A 24,043-nucleotide genomic window follows, 5' to 3' on the forward strand; every position below is an offset into this window, starting at 1 on the left:
ATGGGACCGGAACATAATTGCAAATAATGAATAGACTGCAAATTGACCTCAAGAAGCCCAAACAGATATTATATTTGACTAAAACATAATCATATCAAACCTTGTTTATGTTTGTATACGGTCACATATATCTCTCTATTATGAATGGGAATACTTTGGAACAGATTTCCAAAATGTTAAACACTTGGAGCTGATTTGCTGGTGTTTTTTACAGTCTTTTGTGTCCAACAATAAAATAATAATACATAAAACAATTGTTTGTTTTTTTGCTCAGCAACCTCTGGAGCGAAATAAAATCACCTGCGGGCCAGATTTTGATCCGCGGGCCGCCAGTTGCAGATCCCTGTCACAGATAGCGCAGAAGTGGGTGTGTGCCTAGACCCTGTCACGTGACCCACGGTCTACATGCGTCTATAAATTCACCTCCATGTAGTAGGCTTGTCCTTTCCTAACGAAGTTGCTGTGTCTAATCTACCAGATCATCTGCAACTTCTACCAGCAATAATGTCAAAAGGTACGTGACGGTTTGTTACAATCTAATCCTTGGATGATGCGGCGGAAGTTTGGCTGTGGCAGCCACGGTGGAAACTAACTAACTAACTTGTCATGATTGTTCCCACTGTCAGAGGTTTAAAAAAAAGTTACTGTGGAGTTGCAACAATGTCCGTCGTATGTAAATGATGGGATGGCACGTTGAGAAATGTACAGTTTGGTTTGTTGCCGTTTTGGTTTGTCGGTCCGTGATACATCAACGCGCATGTGGAAACTGGCCGAGTTTGATATTTAAAGTACCTTTTCTGCTTTTCCATCACCGCGTGTTTTGTAACATGAACTTTCTTAATACAAAACGTATCGATACGTCTTACGGCTGTGTGGATAACGGAGTAGGTTAATGTTTGGGTCAATGAGTTTTGCTGTTGCCCGGTCTCGCCCTAGTTGTAACCCCATATTCACACGTAGCCTGAACAGCCGGTAGTGGCCGCTATACCGGTGGTTCGCGGGGAGGAATGTACCCAGCCGTTAATACCGGTGGTCGGCGGGGAGTAATGTACCCAGCCGTTAATACCGGTGTAGCCCGTGGACCGGTTCATACATAACGTCCTCCATTCAGGCTGCAAATGAATCCTTTTCTTACTCAGAGCCTCTCTCAACCTGCGTTTTGAGTTTACTACAACTGGGAACTCGTGGAAAAAAAACGAACCCACCGTTAAAGCAACCAAAATACGGTTTTTTTTCCTTCATCGAAATCCACAAGTTTTAGACATAGTTGGTGCAACTCGTCAATTCTGGCCTTCATTTTGAGGGTTTCTGGTATCAAATCGTAGATTCCACTGCCTGCCGTTGTGCCCTTAACCAAGGTACAGCACCCCAGGCGCCCTGTGGCAGCCCCTCCCTTGCACCTCTCCAAAACCTGTTTTTGGAGCCGTTTGGTGAAAAGCAGGAGACATCTTTTGGTTGGACCTTCTGCAAAATTGACCAATAAAGTTATATTATTATTTATATATTTGACACCCTGTCATTAAATATAGTTAAGGAGAGAAATGCTGCGTTTGCAGCCTGAGATGGAGAATACTTTATGTAGGAGGCTGGTCCCACTGGGGACTCTAATCCTAGAAGACAGTGCAGATCTAGTGTTTGGTTCATTCGCAGACTGTACCTGGAGGCCACATTGCTGTAGACAGCCAGAAGTATTCTTGCTACAACTTGTTTACTGCATGTCCTGTAAACATACGCAGCCTTCTCACTAAGTGTCATTATATTAAGCCTAAATAGGTCCACCTTAAGCCCAGACAAGGTGCACACTAAAAGGACAGTTGTGCCTGTCGAAAATGCAGTAGTGAAACCTGACATCCTGTCCCCATGACTTACAAAAGGATGGTCCTCCCATGGTCATCTGCCTTTTGTAATAGCAGCACTCTTTAGGACCTAAACACCTAAAGTTTAGGTCTTCATATAGTCAGTAGGTTGAGGCCTGAAGGCCAACAGCTTGTCTTTCTGTGCTTGTCATACAAAGTGTATTTTACCAGCAGAGTAGCTTACGTCCAATAGAACAAACAGCCTTCTGGGGACAGTTTTTTGGGGGTATTTCTTGCTTATAATATAACATCAGCTGTTTTCTTGGGACCAATGGCAATAAGGGGTGGGAGAGTTTGTGTTGGGAGGTACAGTTGGAAATACATAATTACACTTCAGCTGTACCTGGTTTGGCATCTCAACACAATGGAGGTTTTGTACCCAGTGGTTTCTTTTTACCAGGCTGTTATCCAGTTGGCCCCCCAAGACCTAACACAGTGTTTACGATACCAGGGGATTGTTTAACTGACCAGCCAGGACTGCTAATATTAACTGGCAGTTTTTACATTTGGCATTATAATAACATGAATCTATTTGGCCTTTGTTAACTTACAATCATTCCATTGTTGAGATGTGAGTCTATGGGGCTGTTTTATAGATTTTCCTATATGGCACAATATGCCAAAGTAGACATCATCAAGCCCTTGGCCATTCTGTCTGGCATTCAGACATTGGTGTCATTGTTAAAACTGCCACAGACCATTGGACATCACTCCCTCACAATTTTTTTTTACTTTAATTTAGTCTACTTTCTTCACTATATTTCTTCAGCTGCGTTAAGGGCTCGTAAGTATTTCACAATTTAATTTTTATTTATTTAACCAGGTAGGCTAGTTGAGAACAAGTTCTCATTTACAACTGCGACCTGGCCAAGATAAAGCAAAGCATTGCGACACAAACAACAACACAGAGTTACACATGGAGTAAACAAACCAATAACACAATAAACAAGTCAATGACACAGTAGAAGAGTCTATATACAGTGTGTGCAAAAGGCATGAGGAGGTAAGGCAATAAATAGGCCATGGGAGCGAATTACAATTTAGCAGCTGTTGTATTCGGTGCACACTGTCCGTTTCCATCTTGTCCAGCTGTGTCTGTAACATTTCACCTAAACCCTGTTTCTTGTCTGCATCGCAGTAGCGGTCCTTGTACCTAGCATCAAGCATGGTGGCAACACAGTAAAGAGGCTCAGAGAATGAACATGGAATATCTGCACTATAAATTTACATTTAAGTCATTTAGCAGACGCTCTTATCCAGAGCGACTTACAAATTGGTCCATTCACCTTATGATATCCAGTGGAACAACCACTTTACAATAGTGCATCTAAATCTTTTAAGGGGGGGGTTAGAAGGATTACTTTATCCTATCCTAGGTATTCCTTGAAGAGGTGGGGTTTCAGGTGTCTCAATGATCCCAAACTGAGCTTGTTTCTCAGTAGAAGTAGCTGGGTGTCTGGATTGATGACAAGTTGTCCTTTTGTAACGCATATAGAAAATCTGACTAAGCTAAGATCAATACTTTTTTTTTTAAATAGAAATAAATCATGCCTTAGTATTGAAAATAAGAGGGAGATTATTCAAACGCTTCTTCCTGTATTGTATTTTGGTGATATTGTTTACATGCGTACGGTACAACCTCCGTTTTAAAACCCTGGATGCCGTCTACCGTTCCGCAGTACGTTTTATCACGGGACAATTTCAGGACTCGTTGTGATCTCTATAAACATGTCAGGTGGAGATCTGTTTCTAAGAGCTGCATTCTCTATTTATTTACAAAGCAATCTGACAAACTCCCTCTGTAACATTTAACTAGGATAAGAATGATAAGTTACCAAACCCTTTCACAGGAATGGATAACACTAGATGCCTCCAGTCTCCACCGATTTGTGAAAATCTGCATTTTTTTTTTTTACCCTAATTTGTGGCCCAATCTGCAGAGTTCACTGCAGTTAGATGGGCTGGTGTCACTCACAGTTTACATTACTGATTGAGGACCTCTATGTAGTTGAATGAAATTGCTTTTATATAAACAAAAATATTGTGCTGAATGATATTGTTTTATACCTGTGTGTTTTAATCTGTTTTTTTATTGTAATGTGTACAGGGCTCTCTTGTAGATGTTTAATCTCAATGTGACTCAGTTTGTATTTTAATTGAAAGTATTTTTTTGGGGGGAAGGTTAAGAGTAGGTTATAGCAATTAAGTAAATTTACCTCTGGATTCACACCATTTGAACCTAATGAAAAACGTTAATGCTAAGTTTGTATTAACAAGTTATGCCCCCCCCCCCCATCCAGACCAGGCTTTCGTGACGTTGGCCACCAATGATAACTATGCCAGAGGAGCCATGGTCCTGGGCAAGTCCCTGAGGAACCACGAGACAACCAGGAAGCTGGTGGTGATGATTGGACCCCACGTCTCTGATCCCTGCAAGTAAGAACCTTTTATTATTAAAACAATGTTTTACAACCAAATCTAAATGGTTTCACTTGTTGTTGAATTGACCCCAACCAGTGATTAATTTCATCATCCTCGATGTGTAGTATGGGACTCTGGTGGGGGGGGGACGACATGAACAAAATGTCCAAAAACACCCAAATACGTCTTTCTAGAAATGGAGTTTCTTAGATGTTGTGCACATGACGTTGCGGATGAAGGAATGGCAATGTAATATTCAGTGAGATACCTCTCCGTCCATTCTACAGGTAACTGCCTAAAATAAGGAAACATAAGTAAATGAGGGATAGAAAGTATATCGCAGGTGCTTCCACACAGGAAGTTCCAGACACTTGTAGAATCTATGCCAAGGTGCATTGAAACTGTTCTGGCGGCTCGTGGCGGACCAATGCCCTGTTAAGACACTGTTTCCTTTATTTTGGCAGGTAACTGCAGCAGTAAGCTAGAGAATGGCTGGATAGGGGAAAAGGCTTGAGTGGCACAAAATGGTAGAAAATTGCACATAAAGTTCAGAATGGCTTACTTTATTTTGCCCTACCATTTAAAAAAAAAAATATATATATTTTACTTATTTTTTTGGAGCAGTAATTGGTGATATATTTTGTCAAATCTTATTCCCAACATTTGACAATTTGTCACTGTTCTAAGCATATTTTTGTTAGACTTAAGAGATTTGAAACCAAAATGTAGTATACAATAAATAATATGCATTGTTTAGAAAATGCCAGCAGAAGATATCTGAGTTGAACTCTCTGACCATGTATGTAAAAACCTGTCACTTCTCAGTTAAATTTCCCTTAATAACCCTTATAGGTCTAAGCCCATAGATCGGAATATCTACTAAGCTAACATATGGAGTTTTAGATGGTCATAAAATCTAATTTAGCTTTTTTATTTTTTTGAATTTTAGGACCCCTTATAGGTAGATATAGATATCTCTATCGATTATTTTATGAAACATTGAGTTTGGCCTTTACTGCTATAACCCACAGAAATGCTTTGAATGACACATTCATATATGTCAACTAAGTAAAAAAAAGAAAAACAATCATAAGGAACAAGGTTTTGAAGTCTCCTATATCTGAAAATGTAAGAAAATACATTTAGACTCGTGTTATTTTTGGCACATTTCACCCCATGCACTTTTTGCAATTTTTACAACCCGGTACTGGGTTACCTTCAGATGACTCTCATGAAGCTTGTGCATCGTAGAGCAGAACAACTGGCACCTTAGTGTTCGCTAGTCTCCCCTTTCCATATTGTAGCTCCAACGGTTCGGGTCTGGACAGGTGGTTTTGTGATAAGACCTCATGGAAATGAGGACTTCCACGACAGCGTTCAGATGACTGCGGTGAACTTGTGGATGTCGTAGATCAAACCAGCTGTTGTGTTGGTGAGAGTCTCCATATTGGTGACATTAGTTGGTAGCTCACACAGTTTGGGTTTTACAGGTGATTTTTCTTGTGTAGAAAACGGCCACTTTCACAAACCCCATGTTATGGGATAGGTTCAAACTTTATATCGGCGGGAAGAGGAGATGGAGCTGCAGCCACTACAATAAACAGTATGTCTCGACATAAACACTGAGCTATTCAATACTCAAAATGACCTCGCCTGTGCATCAAACGACTATCTGGTTCCCATAACGTCCTAGAGAAGATGAGTTGCATTATTATGCTCTCAACCTATTACATGTAACATTGGAGTTGAAGACTTGATCCTATCTATTCCGATGCCCGTGTTAATCCTACAACGTTGGAGTTGGAAGAGCTGATCCTAGACCTGTTAGAGGTAATGTTCCGGGGCCTAAACATACCCTGTCTCCCACACCAGAACATTCTCACTTCCCCTACGGCCTTCAAACTGAAATCTCGACCTCCAAGCCAGATCCACTGAGTTTTATTTAATTGATCCCCTCTAATCAAGGAATGATTTACACCTGGGACACCAGGTGGCTGTAATTCATTGTCAGATGGAACAGAACTTGCAGGCTCCGGACCTCGTAGGGTAAGAGTTGAGTGCCCCGGCCCCGCCCTAGAGTTGAGTGCCCCGGCCCCGCCCTAGAGTTGAGTGCCCCGGCCCCGCCCTAGAGTTGAGTGCCCCGGCCCCGCCCTAGAGTTGAATGCCCCGCCCCCGCCCTAGAGTTGAATGCCCCGGCCCCGCCCTAGAGTTGAATGCCCCGGCCCCGCCCTAGAGTTGAAGTACCATATTCATGGTATGTTATGCTGTCTCTGCCTCCTCCTCTCCTCTGCCTCCTCCTCTCCTCTGCCTCCTCCTCTCCTCTGCCTCCTCCTCTCCTCTGCCTCCTCCTCTCCTCTGCCTCCTCCTCTCCTCTGCCTCCTCCTCTCCTCTGCCTCCTCCTCTCCTCTGCCTCCTCCTCTCCTCTGCCTGCCTCCTCCTCTCCTCTGCCTCCTCCTCTCCTCTGCCTCCTCCTCTCCTCTGCCTCCTCCTCTCCTCTGCCTCCTCCTCTCCTCTCCTCTGCCTCCTCCTCTCCTCTCCTCTGCCTCCTCCTCTCCTCTCCTCTGCCTCCTCCTCTCCTCTCCTCTGCCTCCTCCTCTCCTCTCCTCTGCCTCCTCCTCTCCTCTCCTCTGCCTCCTCCTCTCCTCTCCTCTGCCTCCTCCTCTCCTCTCCTCTGCCTCCTCCTCTCCTCTCCTCTGCCTCCTCCTCTCCTCTCCTCTGCCTCCTCCTCTCCTCTGCCTCCTCCTCTCCTCTGCCTCCTCCTCTCCTCTGCCTCCTCCTCTCCTCTGCCTCCTCCTCTCCTCCGCCTCCTCTGCCTCCTCGCCCCCGCCTCCTCTGCCTCCTCGCCCCCGCCTCCTCTGCCTCCTCTGCCTCCTCCCCCTCTCCTCTCCTCTGCCCCCTCTCCTCTGCCCCCTCTCCTCTGCCCCCTCTCCTCTGCCCCCTCTCCTCTGCCCCCTCTCCTCTCCTCTGCCCCCTCTCCTCTCCTCTGCCCCCTCTCCTCTCCTCTGCCCCCTCTCCTCTCCTCTGCCCCCTCTCCTCTCCTCTGCCCCCTCTCCTCTCCTCTGCCCCCTCTCCTCTCCTCTGCCCCCTCTCCTCTCCTCTGCCCCCTCCTCCTCTCCTCTCCTCTGCCTCCTTCTGCTCTCCTCTGCCCCCTCCCCCTCTCCTCTTCCTCTGCCTCCTCCCCCTCTCCTCTTCCTCTGCCTCCTCCCCCTCTCCTCTGCCCCCTCCCCCTCTCCTCTCCTCTGCCTCCTCCCCCTCTCCTCTGCCTCCTCCTCCTCCCACCACCAGGGGAGTTCTTCACAAGATCTTTGACGAGGTACTGTTGGTGGATGTGTTGGACAGCGGAGACGCAGCTCACCTGGCCCTGATGGAGAGACCTGACCTGGGAGTGACCTTCACCAAGCTACACTGCTGGACCCTCACGCACTACTCTAAATGTGTGTTCATGGACGCAGACACGCTGGTGAGACACAGGAAACACTGGTTTCCATTTGTACACACTCCCCCTGGTACGGTAGAGTTACATTTACATTTTAGTCATTTAGCAGACGCTCTTCTCCAGAGTGACTTACAGTAGTGATTGCATACATTTCATACATTTATTTTTCTCCGTACTGGTCGATTCCCCGTTGGAATCGAACCCACAACCCTGGCGTTGCAAACACCATGCTCTACCAACTGAGCCACACGCGAGTTGACCTGTGTGTTTGTTGCAGGTGGTACAGAACATAGATGAGTTGTTTGACAGAGAGGAGCTTTCTGCTGCCCCGGATCCCGGCTGGCCAGACTGTTTTAACTCTGGTGTGTTCGTGTTCCGACCCTCCAACGAGACGTACGGCAAACTGCTCCAGTACTGCACAGAACACGGCAGCTTCGACGGTACGCGTCAGTTTTCAATGTTTCCTTTTGTTTTGTTAAGAAATGTTATGTCCATTTTTCCATCCCATGATTTGTTTTTTAATGCTACCTATTGTACTCATTTACATAGAGCTAACCGTTGGCGCTTATGTACAAATGTAGGTCTATCGGCGTAGCGTTTCCATGGTCTGCTGGTAGGTCTTGCAGCATATTGGAGTAGTGTTTCCATGGTCTGCTGGTAGGTCTTGCAGCTTATTGGAGTAGTGTTTCCATGGTCTGCTGGTAGGTGTTGGAGCAGTGTTTCCATGGTCTGCTGGTAGGTCTTGCAGCATATTGGAGTAGTGTTTCCATGGTCTGCTGGTAGGTCTTGGAGCATATTGGAGCAGTGTTTCCATGGTCTGCTGGTAGGTCTTGCAGCATATTGGAGTAGTGTTTCCATGGTCTCCTGCTATAAAATGTGCTACTTTTCCAACAATGTAGATGCAGTATGTGCAGCATTCCAAATATCTGGTATTTTTTTCTTGGTGGTGGCTGGCCTCCAGCTGTTTGGTGGTGGTTGGCCTCAGTGAATTTCATAAAAATTGAAACTATACTGAATATAATGTCACCAAAAATTTTATGAAAACACTATTTTGCAAAGGTCTACAGTAGCCTCAATAGCACTCTGTAGGGTAGCACCATGGTGTAGCAGGAGGACAGCTAGCTTCCATCCTCCTCTGAGTACATTGACTTCAATACAAAATCTAGGAGGCTCATGGTTCTCACCCCCTTCCATAGACTTACACAGTAATTATGATAGGTTGGAGGAATAGCTCTTGCAGCAGAAACAATGTTTCCCACCCAATCAAAGGATCAAGAATGATCTAGTACCCAAAGCATAAGCTACAGCTAGCTAGCACTACAGTGTGTAAATTGTGGCGACTAGTTGACTCGGACAATAGTTGAACAGTTTTGAACAAATTTATTTATTTTAAAATGACGTGAATTTCAGGTTCACGTATCTAGGAAACGCAGCTAGCTAGTTTAGCCTACTGAAACACCCTGCCCAAACAGAGGGATGCTATGTTAGCTAGCTGTCTTTGACTATACAACACGAACTCTTCCAAGGTATGCTTTTGGTTTTACTAATTTATTGCCACTGGGGCCCGCCGGTTTAAGTGCTAAACTGCTTACTGACTGTACACTATAACGTTACTACATGATTGTAGCGGGTTTACTAACACATTAGTTCTATTAGCTATGTTGACTAGGATGTTACTTTTGCTATTATGCTGATAATGATGTAGGCTCTGTAGCAGTTATGATATGGATTGGCTTGGAAAGTGTTTTTTTTTTTTCTCACCTGGTCACATACAGCTGGTGTGTTTATTGAAGTCCAGAAGGGAAGAGGTGAGAGGAGAGCGCATGGATCTGAGAAGGAATACAACGTGGCTGCTTTGAAAGTCAACTGTTTACGTGTGATCCGGAGTGTCTTCATTCCTCCCAATCTGTTGTAAAACGTTTCTTAAACGGAACAAAATGGGGATAAACATTACAGCCTATATCAGCTAGATGCAGGCAACAGTGTGCAAGGCACTATTGAATGTCACTGTCTGTCCATGTGTCGCCTTAAGTCTCTCGACCTATATTGTAAACTTTCGTTCATTGGCTAGGTTGTAGCAACCTCCATGATGGGTATAGGGAATATTTGAGTAGCATAAACCTATCGCTGTTACATTGAACTGGGTGAATGCAATATGCTGGTATAGAAATAAGGCCGTGCTCATGAACAAAAAAATGGTCCTCATCTTAAATGGCCGCCTCTGTTCTTCTGTGGGTCGGCCGCTAGCATTCAGAATCAAATCCAATTTATTTATAAAGCCCTTCTTACATCAGCTGGTATCTCAAAGTGCTGTACAGAAACCCAGCCTATATCCCCAAACGGCAAGCAATGCAGGTGTAGAAGCACGGTGGCTAGGAAAAACTCCCTAGAAAGGCCAAAACCTCGGAAGAAACCTAGAGAGGAACCAGGCTATGAGGGCTGGCCAGTCCCCTTCTGGTTGTGCCGGGTGGAGATTATGACAGAACATGGTCAAATGTTCATAAATGACCAGCATGGTCTAATAAGAATAATCACAGTAGTTGTCGAGGGTGTAACAAGTCAGCACCTCAGGAGTAAATGTCAGTTGACTTTTCATAGCCGATCATTGAGAGTATCTCTACCACTCCTGCTGTCTCTAGAGAGTTGAAACCAGCAGGTCTGGGACAGGTAGCACGTCCGGTGAACAGGTCAGGGTTCCATAGCCGCAGGCAGAACAGTTGAAGCTGGAGCAGCAGCACAGCCAGGTGGACTGGGGACAGCAAGGAGTCATCATGCCAGGTAGTCCTGGGGCATGGTCCTAGGGCTCAGGTCCTCCGAGAGAAAAATAATTAGAGAGCATACTTAAATTCACACAGGACACCGGATAAGACAGGAGAAAATACTCCAGATAGAACAAACTGACCCTAGCCCCCCGACACATAAATTACTGCAGCATAAATACTGGAGGCTGAGACATAGAGAATTAGTGAATTTAGCACAACAGGTTTAGACTGAACAGTAAACTTTCATGGCAGAGTTATTTATTGCCTTTTTTATAAGCATAGTCACTGTTGGAATGGAGCTAAATGGAAATGTTTTTGAGGGCAGAATTGAAAGGTGTTCTGGTTTGTATTGATTAATCATTAGGGAGTACAATGTAGTCATTTATGTGCATCTTACCTAGCCTGTTGGTACTAATGTGTCCTTGTCCACAATAGGAAGACTAAAGCTGGATATTTTAACAAAGTTTGAATTTACTACAGTTTGAACAAATGGGCTTTTGGGCCTATAGCAAACACACTACTTGAAGTAAGCAATCTGCAATAATACATTGACAACCCCTTTAAACATGAACATATTGCTGTTAGTCTGGCTAGCAACCTCATCAGAACAATGAATCAGTGAAGCAGCTCTCTGGAAGGAATATTTTAGCCATATTAGTTTCAGACACCAATTAGTTTGCTTAATGGTCCCACTGTGTCAATGGGGGCGTGTCAATGGCGCCGGCTTCCTGTGGGCGTATTAATGGTGTCCTGTGGGCCCTGGAGTGAGGGGACTGTTGGCAGGAATCTAGTGACTTTCGGTCTGGGCTGGTAACTACATTCTCGTGTGATATTTAACAAGGTAAGACCCATTGAGGTTAGAAACAGGGAAATAGCAAAGCATACATAAAACAATAAATGCAAATGCACACGACAGTTTTCCAGATGCATCTTAAAGCGCCATGATACAGGTGACTTGTTACAGGAAACCAGGCGTACAGTTGAAGTCTGAAGTTTACATACACCTCAGCCAAACACATTTAAACTCAGTTTTTCACAATTCCTGTCATTTAATCCTAGTAAAAATGCCCTGTTTTAGGTCAGTTAGGATCACCACTTTATTTTAAGAATGTGAAATGTCAGAATAATAGTAGAGAATGCTTTATTTATTTTGTCACATTCCCAGTGGGTCAGAAGTTTACATACACTCAATTAGTATTTGGTAGCATTGCCTTTAAATAGTTTAACTTGGGTCAAGTGTTTTGGGTAGCCTTCCACAAGCTTCCCACAATAAGGGGTAAATTGTGGCCCATTCCTCCTGACAGAGCTGGTGTAACTGAGTCAGGTTTGTAGGCCTCCTTGCTCACACACACTTTTTCAGTTCTGCACACAACTTTTCTTTAGGATTGAGGTCAGGGCTTGACTTTGTTGTCCATAAGAGATTTTGCCACAACTTTGGAAGTATGCTTGGGGTCATTGTCCATTTGGAAGACCCATTTGCGACCAAGCTTTAACTTCCTGACTGATGTCTTGAGAATTTGCTTCAATATATCCACATAATTTTCCCTCATGGTGCCATCTTTTTTGTGAAGTGCACCAGTCTCCCCTGCAGCAAAGCACCCCCACAACATGATGCTGTGCTTCACGGTTGGGATGGTGTTCTTCGGCTTGCAAGGCTCCTTTTTCCTCCAAACATAACGATGGTCATTATGGCCAAACAGTTCTATTTTTGTTTCATCAGACCAGAGGACATTTCTCCAGAAAGTGGTTTTTATTTTATTTATTTATTTATTTTTTGTCCCCATGTGCAGTTGCAAACCGTAGTCTGGCTTTTTATGGCCATTTTGGAGCAGTGGCTTCTTCCTTGCTGAGTGGCCTTTCAGGTTATGTTGATATAGGACTCGTTTTACTGTGGATATAGATACTTTTGTACCTGTTTCCTCCAGCATCTTCACAAGGTCCTTTGCTGTTCTGGGATTGATTCGCACCAAAGTGCGTTCATCTCTAGGAGAAAGAACATGTCTACTTCCTGAGCGGTATGACGGCTGCGTGGTCCCATGGTGTTTATACTTGCGTACTATTGTTCGTACAGACGAACATGGTACCTTCAGGCGTCTGGAAATTGCTCTCAAGGTTGAACCAGACTTGTGGAGGTCTACCTTTTTTTTTTTTTTTGTCCTTGAGGTCTTGGCTGATTGCTTTTCATTTTCCCATGATGTCAAGCAAAGAGGCACTGCATTTGAAGGTAGGCCTTGAAATGCATCCACAGGTACACCTCCAATTGACTCAAATGATGTCAATTAGCCTATTAGAAAGGGGCCCTTTCTACTGGTCAGTATGTGTTGAGGGGCCCTTTCTACTGGTCAGTATGTGTTGAGGGGCCCTTTCTACTGGTCAGTATGTGTTGAGGGGCCCTTTCTACTGGTCAGTATGTGTTGAGGGGCCCTTTCTGCTGGTCAGTTTTTGAAAGATGTTAGGCATCGAACTACAAGTTTTGCTACCTTAACATTGAAGCCCTGAATTTAGCAGGCACCGCTGTCAGTCCCATAGGGCGGTGCACAATTGGCCCAGTGTCGTACGGGTTTGGCCGTCATTGTAAATACAAATTTGTTGTTAACTGATTTGCCTAGTTAAAGAAAGGTTACATAAAAAATGTTTTAAAAAACATCTGTCTTTAATATAAATGACTATCTATCTTACTCACTTGGTCACATCGATAAACATCAACCAGCCAAGCCTATAGACTGATTTTGAAAATGTGTATTATTTTTATGTCCAGTTGCGGACAGAACTAAGACGGTATGAACCCAGTCTTGTCGTGTGCAATTTACGCGTCAGACTCCTCATGTTAATTTCTCAGTCCCAACGCTGATCTAGGTTACGTTTTGGAGTCAGAAGTCATTGGGCTTGGGTTCAGGGCAATGTTTCCTAACACCAAGAGCAGAAGGAAAAAATGAAACCCCTTTGATTTGTTGCTTCCTAAAATCTCTACACTAAGAAGACTTAAAATAATCCAAACTACAGTCCTTTGATACAACAGATGGTAACCAGACCAAAACCTACAGATGAGAATGTTTTTAATGAGCATGTCACCGTAGGAATCCAACGGTAACACAATCAGACCACTCATTAAGATTAAAAAGCTGCAGTACCATCAAAGTAGGGTTTGGTGTTTTCTGGGTTAACGCCGACGGTGGGTTGTGGTGACTGGGTTTGTGGCGACTGACTGCAATCAGCAATAACCCAGATAACAGCTATTAAACCATTTGTACAGAAATACCCATTTTTAAACCACTGAATTCAATAATTCATTAGAATCTATTACATTTTAACCTTAAAGGCCCTGAAAATACCGATCTAGTGGCGTTAGAAACCATGTGTGTCTGAACATTGGTGCCTTAGTCCCAGCACTTTCAACAACCATGGTGTGCTGGCTGACCCGGGGATTTCACACGGTTTGTGGATCTGGTCAATGTGCCCAGTCGCTTCGCAGTACCAGCAAATCAACAGTGGCGCATCCTGGGCTTGCAAGCCCACCGCAAATACTGACTTCTAGATTCCAGCACACAGCAAGGCAGGTAGATTGGCAGAACACGGGTTAAGAACCTGCCTCTCGGGGTATCCTAGGCTAGTCAGCCCAGTGCATCTAGACAGTCCTTACAGCACTTATGTCCTCTCGGGGTATCCTAGGCTAGTCGCACAGCACATCTCGACAGTCCTTACAGCACTTATGTCCTCTCGGGGTATCCTAGGCTAGTCGCACAGCACATCTCGACAGTCCTTACAGCACTTATGTCCTCTCGGGGTATCCTAGGCTAGTCAGCCCAGTGCATCTAGACAGTCCTTACAGAACTTATGTCCTCTCAGGGCTGCCAGGGAGGGACACCACAGCTTGCACAAGCTTCTACTTGCTCATCTATCACGCCAGTGTTTAATTGCTAAATTGTAATTATTTTGCTACTATGGCCTATTTATTGCCTTATCTCATTTGCACACACTGTATATATACTTTTCTATTGTGTTATTGACTGTACGTTTGTTTATTCCATGTGTAACTATCACACTGCTTTGTTTTATCTTGGCCAGGTCGCAGTTGTAAATGAGAACTTGTTCTCAATTGGCCTACCTGGTTAAATAAAGGTTAAATAAATTAAGTGGCACTGTAGACGCAGCAGACTAGGGTGGTAATGTGGTCTTTTTACCCATCTACCCCCCCCTCTCTTCGGAGGACATCTTTTTGGGGGTTTTACAGCTTTTCTGCTACACATACAGTCATGTTTATATACAACAATCAGCCTTTATATTACTGAACCTCTTCAATCCCACAGCCCATCCCACCTATCACCATAGACCCTTGTTTTTTCCATCTGTCATATTTTTCAATTGTGATGTAGAAAGGTAACAAAAATATAACAAGTAATTATATTATTGATTGACTATGGCTTTCCAAATTTCCAAAAACTGCTATTTGTAAGGTTAATTTTAAGTGAATGTTTATTTGAAAATATAATTTCTGAACCTGTGAGTGGAAACAAGCTACCTGGGGGCTATACCAGTACAAATGAGCTAGTGATTGTAGATTTTGCTGAGAAGAGACAGAGCTGAGGGAGAAATATAGATGTGTATCGATAGATGTGTCTCATTCTGTTGGTGGCAAGAATTATTTATAAGTTAAATTTAGAAACCTGAATGAAGTGGTTTTGTTTCAGTTCATAAACCGTGTACCATGGAATTGGCACATCTCTTCCCATTTTTATTTAGAAACCTGTGTGGTGCAGCTGTCAACATGTTTGTCTTCAAACGGGTATATTTTTCAATTTATGCCAATCCTTTTCAGTCAACTTGTATCTTTTTTTTAAATATTTGGCAGAACAACAAGTTCCCTGCCTTTTCCCTCGAGCGTGGTCTTTGCTGTGACTCACAGGTGACCGTCTTTATTTGGTTGAGGTGATGGTGGAAAGTTGTAGTCTGAGTCACAGTTCCTTCTCACCATCACTGTGGTTGTGTTGAAGGCTTTGACTACTCTCAGCCTATAGCGGCTAATATACACTTCAGAGACACAACAGGCTCTGCAGAACGGCTCAGCCGCCATCTTGGATTGCCTGTCTGGGCTGGTATGACAAAGGAGGAACGCAGTCTCTCCATAGCCCACACTAGCTTGTTGGAGGAGCCTGTCCATCTTGTCATGTGTTTAATTTGAATGCTTTGTTTATAATTTTCCAATCAGACTTGATCCTTGGCCAGTATTCTAGACACCCTGGATTCCCTGTGCTGTTGACTTACACACATTAATGGCTTAGCGGTATGCTAACTGGCTAAAGCTGCGGTATGCTAACTGGCTAAAGCTGCGGTATGCTAACTGGCTAAAGCTGCGGTATGCTAACTGGCTAAAGCTGCGGTATGCTAACTGGCTAAAGCTGCGGTATGCTAACTGGCTAAAGCTGCGGTATGCTAACTGGCTAAAGCTGCGGTATGCTAACTGGCTAAAGCTGCGGTATGCTAACTGGCTAAAGCTGCGGTATGCTAACTGGCTAAAGCTGCGGTATGCTAAGTCAGCGTTGGTCTTTTCATGTTTCACTGTAGCTGTGACTTGCACTTCTCTGAGCTTTAGCATTTATGCTCCGGTCCTCCACTACAACTGGAAAACATAGTCGGGGGGGGGCATTATTGTGCCAGTAATTTTTGGCCTGGCTATATAGCGCTGGCTAACCAACTATTGGGCAATGGCAGCTCGGGAGTGATGAAATGTTTCAGGAGAGATCAGACTTCAGGTCTTGGGCTGGGGCGCCTCAATACAATTTCCCCTTTTATTACTACATGCTGTCCAGGTCAGAACTGGTTCTGCCCTGAGGCAATATCTGGACCTGTGGTTCAGTATCATCTGCTGCCAAGGTACACTGGCAGTGCCTGCAGGGGTAGAGCTGCATTCCTGCTGGCTTCTGTTCAGCCCCTCTAAATGAAGATTCTTGGGCTCATTAACTTTCTGGAACCTCTCTGCTGGAGGAAAGCCCCGGGGGGGTATCTGGGGCCGGACCGAGGTTGGGCTAACAATGAACGGACAGAATTTCAACCCCTCTGTTTATAATAAACTGCAGAAACAAGTGGTTTAGACTGCATAGACGCAGTGCTACGCTGTTGAACACTCAGCCTACAGTCTCCAGCTTAAAGGTCCTCCTGCTCACGTTCTGTGTATAGTAGATTGACCACTCTAACATGTGGCTAGTTTCTCAACCTCTAGCACAACATGCATTTTCTCCATGTCGTAATTTGACTGGTGGATTGTGAAACCTTGGCCGTAGATTACTCAATGACCTCCTGCATACCTTACGTGTGTTTGTCATCTCTAGGAAGGTGAGCCTCTTCTGAGAAGGTTGCTCAGCCTTTTAAAGACTTCCTGAGTCTATATAGCGTGGCGGAATTATTAGGCAAGTTGTACGTTTTGAGGATTAATTTTCTTATTGAACGACTACAGCGCTCTCGGTCAATCCGAAATGTTAATAAACCTCAAACCTGAATATTTAAGAAAGTAAAAGTGAGGTTTTGGCTTTCTTTTGGAGAATATCTGTGTGCAGAATTATTATGCAACTAAATGAAAAACGAGAAGTTCCCCATCTCACTTGTTTATTTTCATCTGTTTAAGTGAGAATAATAAACAAACAACTCAATGTATAAATAAACATTTACGACATTTCCAAAAAAAAATCTGTGACCAATATAGCCACCCTTTTCAATAAGTCATAATCCTTCCATCCATGGAGTCTGTCAGTTTCTTGATCTGTTGACCAACTTTTTGTGCAGCAGCAACCACAGCCTCCCAGACACTGGTCGGAGCGGTGGACTCTTTTCCCACGGGGGGCCAGCACAGGAAAAAAAAATAAAAAATGTATGAAATGTATGCATTCACTACTGTAAGTCGCTCTGGATAAGAGCGTCTGCTAAATGACTAAAATGTAAATGTAAATGTTTTCCTTCACCGTAAAGCGTCCGTTTAAGAAGGGACCTCAAGTTCTCAATAGGGTTTAGATCAGGCGAGGAAGGGGGCCATGTCATTATTCGTTCATGTTTAAGGCCTTTACTGGCTAGCCAAGCAGTGGAGTACTTCGATGCATGCGATGCAGCATTGTCCTGCATAAAAATCTTGGTCTTCTTGAAAGATGCTGACTTTTTCCTCTACCACTGCTTGAAGAAAGTGTCTTCTAAAAACTGGCAGTGGGTTTGGGAGTTGAGTTTGAGTCCATCTTCAACCTGAAAAAGGTCCAACTAGCTCATCTTTAATAAACCCCATACCAGTACCCCACCTCCACTTTGCTGGCGTCTGAGTCGAAGTGGAGCTCCGTGCCCGTTACTGATCCAGCCATGGGCCCATCCATCTGGTCCGTCAAGAGTCACGATCATCTCATCAGTCCATAAAACCTTTGAAAAATCTGTCTTCAGATATTTCTTGGCCCAGTCTTGACGTTTCAACTTATGTCTTGTTCAGTGGTGGTTGGGTTTCAGCCTTCCTTACCTTGGCCATGTCTCTGAGCACTGAACACCTTGTACTTCTGGGCGCTCCAGGTAGGTTGCAGTTCTGGAATATGACAGCGCTGGAGGATAATGGTTTCCTTTTTTTCCTCAACACGGTTCTTGCGACCCTGTTGACTATTTGCAACAAAACGTTTGGTTCTGTGATCACGCCCCAATATCTTAGCAATTTCAAGAGTGCTGCATTCCTCTGAAATACTTTTTACAATTTGACTTTTCAGAGTCAGTTAAAACCTCTTACATCTAGATGTTCCGCTAGCGGAACGCCTCGCCAATATCCAATGATGGGCGTGGCGCGAATTATAAAGTCCTCAAATCCAAAAACTTCAATTTTTCAAACATATGACTATTTTACACCATTTTAAAGACAACTCTCCTTTATCTAACCACATTGTCTGATTTCAAAGGCTTTTCAACGAAAGCAAAACATTAGATTATGTCAGGAGAGTACCCAGCCAGAAATAATCAGACACCCATTTTTCAAGCTAGCATATGTCACAAAAACCACAGCTAAATGCAGCACTAACCTTTTGATCTTCATCAGATGACACTCCTAGGACATTATGTTATAAAATACATGCATGTTTTGTTCAATCAAGTTCATATTTGTATCAAAAACCAGATTTTTACATTAGCATGTGATGTTCAGAACTAGCATACCCACTGAACACTTCCGGTGAATTTACTAAATTACTCACGATAAACGTTCACAAAAAACATAACAATTATTTTAAGAATTAGAGATACAGAACTCCTTTATGCAATCACGGTGTCCGATTTTAAAATAGCTTTTCGGTGTTACTGTTTTTCGGCCAGGGACTACAGAGTCATCATTCCCCGTTCTGGCGCCTTCTGAGAGCCTATGGGAGCCTTAGAAAATGTCACGTTACAGCAGAGATCCTCTATTTTCCATAAAGAGGCTATAGAAGGACAAGAAATGGTCAGAGGGCACTTCCTGCATGAAATCTTCTCAGGTTTTGGCCTGCCATGTGAGTTCTGTTATACTCAGACACCATTCAAACAGTTTTAGAAACTTTAGGGTGTTTTCTCTCCACATCTAATTATATGCATATTCTAGTTTCTGGGCAGGAGTAATAACCAGGTTAAATCGGGTACGTTTTTTTATCCGGCCGTGAAAATACTGCCCCCTATCCTAAACAGGTTAAATCTCTTCTTTTTTTTGGCCCATTTTGTCTGAGGAAAAGAGTAATAATTATACACACCTTGATATAGGGTGTTGATCTCCTTAGGCCACACCCTCCCTCATTTACATAAATACACATCACCTGATATGCTTAAATCCAATAAGCATTCCAGTTTATACAGCTTGGAGTTGGTAAATATGCATAATGATGATATGGTCAAAATACTGACTTGCCTAATAATTGTGCACACAGTGTATAGTCTGATCTCTGAGCTTTTAAATGTTTAACACCCGGGGTGTTTTCATTAGTCAAATTCCTTTTCAAAACTCTTGGTTTCAGTTGTAAAATATTTTGCAACACTGTTTCCTCCAAACAGAAATCCATTTACACATGTCTTCTAACTACCGGAGGGGTGCTGGGGGGTCTGGTTAGGGGAGGGGTGCGGGGGTCTGGTTAGGGGGGGTCTCGTTAGTGATCTGTACATTGCGTGATTTCCCCACTACATGCTGCCACTGTGATAACCACACTCTGCCAGGCTGCCCAGACTGTTTCCTATAAATACATCTCTGCATAGTGACTGACTATGGTGACTTTTATTCAGTTCACCTTTATTTAACCAGGTAGACCAGTTGAGAACAAGTTCTCATTTACAACTGCGACCTGGCCAAGAAAGCAAAGCAGTTCGACACATACAACAGAGTTACACATGGCGTAAAACAAACATGCAGTCAATAATACAGTACGAAAACAAGTCTATATACAATGTGAGCAAATGAGGTGAGATATGGTGGCGAAGTAAATACAATATAGCAAGTAAAACACTGGAATGGTAGATTTGCAGTGGATGAATGTGCAAAGTAGAAATACTGGGGGTGCAAAGGAGCTAAATTAATAATAAATAACTTAGCGTAATAATATAGCGATAGCCACACTGCCAGCTCAGACATTTTGCTATTTATATGTCTGGATGGCTAAAGCATAGTGACGATGTGAAATCCAGTGTTATTTGTCACAGGCTTTGGAAACAACCAGTGTAGACTAGCAGTGAAATGTTTACTTACAGGCCCTACCCAACAATGCAGAAAAAGGAATGTGGGGGGGTAGGGATAAACGGAGACCAGATCGATGGTAAACAGTAACAGCAGCGTATGTAAAGGGTGAATGCAGATAGTGTGGGTGGCTATTGGTTAACTATAATGTAGGAAATGAGGTCCCGGGCTGGAGCGGTTACAGCTGGTTAACTATAATGTAGGAAATGAGGTCCCGGGCTGGAGCGGTTACAGCTGGTTAACTATAATGTAGGAAATGAGGTCCTGGGCTGGAGCGGTTACAGCTGGTTAACTATAATGTAGGAAATGAGGTCCTGGGCTGGAGCGGTTACAGCTGGTTACCTATAATGTAGGAAATGAGGTCCTGGGCTGGAGCGGTTACAGCTGGTTAACTATAATGTAGGAAATGAGGTCCTGGGCTGGAGCGGTTACAGCTGGTTAACTATAATGTAGGAAATGAGGTCCCGGGCTGGAGCGGTTACAGCTGGTTAACTATAATGTAGGAAATGAGGTCCTGGGCTGGAGCGGTTACAGCTGGTTAACTATAATGTAGGAAATGAGGTCCTGGGCTGGAGCGGTTACAGCTGGTTAACTATAATGTAGGAAATGAGGTCCTGGGCTGGAGCGGTTACAGCTGGTTAACTATAATGTAGGAAATGAGGTCCTGGGCTGGAGCGGTTACAGCTGGTTAACTATAATGTAGGAAATGAGGTCCTGGGCTGGAGCGGTTACAGCTGGTTAACTATAATGTAGGAAATGAGGTCCTGGGCTGGAGCGGTTACAGCTGGTTAACTATAATGTAGGAAATGAGGTCCTGGGCTGGAGCGGTTACAGCTGGTTAACTATAATGTAGGAAATGAGGTCCTGGGCTGGAGCGGTTACAGCTGGTCTGAGGTTGTTTCATAGTTTTCATGGCTTCACTATTATTCAACAATGTAGAAAATAGTAAAAAATAAAGAAACCCTGGAATGAGTAGGTGTCAATCTATGGCTGTCGGCTGGGGCCCCTGTGTCGGCTGGGGCCCCTGTGTCGGCTGGGGCCCCTGTGTCGGCTGGGGCCCCTGTGTCGGCTGGGGCCCCTGTGTCGGCCGGGGCCCCTGTGTCGGCCGGGCTAAGTTAAAAGCATAGTGATTTATACCTATTGCGGAGGGAGTAGTATTTGAGACTAGGGTTTCCAGCTGTGGCTCAGCTTTTCATGACCTGGAGACCAACGCAAACTATCAGATCCCGAAATGAATTCCAGATAGTGGCTTTAAATGAAAAACGGACCTATAAAGACGTCACTTTGTCTGCATGAGTTTTGACTGCTGATGCTGTTTTCTGAAGTGAACAAATGCATGGCTGTTAGGAGGGACGGGTGCTGTGTTTGCTGCTGCCACCACCCCAACCGTCCAGAAATATCCTGGACGGCAGTCTGTGTGAAGAGCATTGTGGGTGCAGGTACACTGCCTTCAGAAAGTATTCACACCCGCTGACTTTTTCCACGTTTTAAAGCATGATTTTTAAAATGGATTCGGCTAACTTTTTTTCCACTGGCCTGCACACAATACCCCATAATGTCAGTGGATTTGTGTTTTTTTTTCTCAACATTTTTACAAATTATAAAAAAATGAATGCAATGTTTTTGTTTCTAAGTCTTCAACTGTATGTTTGGGGGTGAATCCAATCTAACACATCACTGAGATCCACTCCCATGTTTTCAAGCGGGGGGGTGGGTGGCTGCGTCTTATGGATATGTTTAATCGTTAAGGACTGGAGTTTTTTCAGGACAAAAAAAATAAACAGAATCGAGCTCAACACAGACAACATCCTGGAGGAGAACCTGGTTCTGTCTGCTTTCCACCAGACACTGGGAGATGAAGCACAGAACAACATCCTGGAGGAGAACCTGGATCAGTCTGCTTTCCACCAGACACTGGGACATGAAGCACAGAACAACATCCTGGAGGAGAACCTGGTTCTGTCTGCTTTCCACCAGACACTGGGAGATGAATTCACCTTTCAGCGGGACAATAACCTAAAACACAAGGCTACATATTACACTGGACTTCCTTACCAAGAAGATGGTGAATGTTCCACGTTTTGCCTTAAATCTACTTGAAAATCTGCAGTATGGCGAGACCTGAGATGGTTGCCTAGCCATGATCAATAACCATTTTGAGAGGAGTAATCTACATATGTTGTGGAAAGCTCTTAGACATACCCAGGAAGACTCACAGCTGTAATCTCTGGTATGAATTAATTTGTATTTCATTTTCGTACATGTTGGGCTATTGTGTCGTAGTTTAGTGGGGGGGGGGGGAAATGTCATCCATTTTGAATTTGGGCTGTAACAACAACGTAGAATAAGTCAAGGGGTATGAATACTTTCTGAAGGTATGTTCTATTCAGACCTTACGTCGACATTGAGGGCAGTTTCTTTGTGATTTGTGTACATCCAGTTTTACTGTCAGGACTGATCTGAGCAGTCAAATGACTAGGAGCCTGTGGCGGCGCTGGCAGGAAGTCTAATGGCTTTAGGGGGGTCAGAGGTTTATGAATGGATCAGATGGCTGAACGAGACTGACAGCCTGCTGAACCATACATCGGTACAGCTACTCTGCTGCTTCTCTCTGAAGTCTGTCATTTAGACAACCTGTTAACAAATCATTTACATTAGTCGTTTAGCAGAGACTTAGTGCATCCATCTTAAGGTATCTAGGCAAGACAACCACATTATTCATAGTAAGTCACATTTTTTTCCTGAAAGTAGCGATCAGCGACGTCTATGCTAGTGGGTCGGTCTGTATGCCCACCTGTTGTATAGTGACTGTATTGCCTGTCTCTGAGGTTGTGGCTTGGATGCAGAGGATATGAACAGAATGTGTTTGTTTCACAGCATCTGTTTATAAAATAAAATTGGTCTTACTGTGGTGGGCTTCTTGTTAGCCTCACTGTCTGGTCTAGTCCATATCCTGGACAATGTACAAAGCTCATGATGATAAATGAAGTACTTCGAGATGGATCAAGTCTTGAACTAGGCTTCCAGGCTTCCTTGTGTTTACAACCACTCATAACTATCACGTTAGGGAAAAATATATTTTTTTCCCCATCGGTTACACCAGCCTAATCTTGGGAGTTGACAGGCTTGAAGTCATAAACAGCGCAATGCATTGCGAAGGGCTGTTTGAATGAATGCTTACGAGCGTGCTGCTGCCTACCATCGCTCAGTCGGACTGCTCTATCAAATCATAGACTTAATTATAACATAACACACAGAAATACGAGCCTTAGGTCATTAATATGGTCGAATCCGGAAACTATCATCTCGAAAACAAAACGTTATTCCTGTTACATTGCACAACCTTCAGTGTTATGTCATAATTACGTAAAATTCTGGCTAATTAGTTTGCAACGAGCCAGGCGGCCCAAACTGTTGTATATACCCTGACTCTGCGTGCAATGAACGCAAAATGACACAATTTCACCTGGTTCATATTGCCTCCTAACATGGATTTCTTTTAGCTAAATATGCAGGTTTAAAAATATATATTTCTGTGTATTGATTTTAAGAAAGGCATTGATGTTTATGGTTAGGTACAGTCGTGCAACGATTGTGCTTTTTTTCGCAAATGCGCTTTTGTTAAATCATCCCCCGTTTGGCGAAGTCGGCTGTCTTTGTTAGGAAGAAATAGTCTTCACAGTTCGCAACGAGCCAGGCGGCCCAAACTGCTGCATATACCCTGACTCTGTTTGCAAGAGAAGTGACACATTTTCCCTAGTTAAAAGAAATTCATGTTAGCAGGCAATATTAACTAAATATGCAGGTTTAAAATATATACTTGTGTATTGATTTTAAGAAAGGCATTGATGTTTATGGTTGGAGCAACGTG

General features: G+C 43.8%; 1 protein-coding gene across 1 annotated transcript in view; it reads left to right on the forward strand.

The window, feature by feature from the left end:
* Positions 1-381: 381 nt before the first annotated feature.
* The window catches only part of LOC106579759 (glycogenin-1), a 30,435-nt gene continuing 6,773 nt past the window's right edge, over positions 382-24,043 (forward strand). The window contains exons 1-4 of the mRNA XM_014159923.3: positions 382-514; positions 4,157-4,292; positions 7,563-7,737; positions 7,991-8,153. Coding sequence (XP_014015398.1) covers positions 505-514; positions 4,157-4,292; positions 7,563-7,737; positions 7,991-8,153 — 484 coding nt within the window. The 5' untranslated portion in view covers positions 382-504. The remainder of the gene's footprint in view (positions 515-4,156; positions 4,293-7,562; positions 7,738-7,990; positions 8,154-24,043) is intronic.

Source organism: Salmo salar, chromosome 19 (genome assembly GCF_965601325.2).
Source record: "Salmo salar chromosome 19, fSalSal1, whole genome shotgun sequence".
In the NCBI taxonomy this organism is placed as follows: Eukaryota; Metazoa; Chordata; class Actinopteri; order Salmoniformes; family Salmonidae; genus Salmo; species Salmo salar.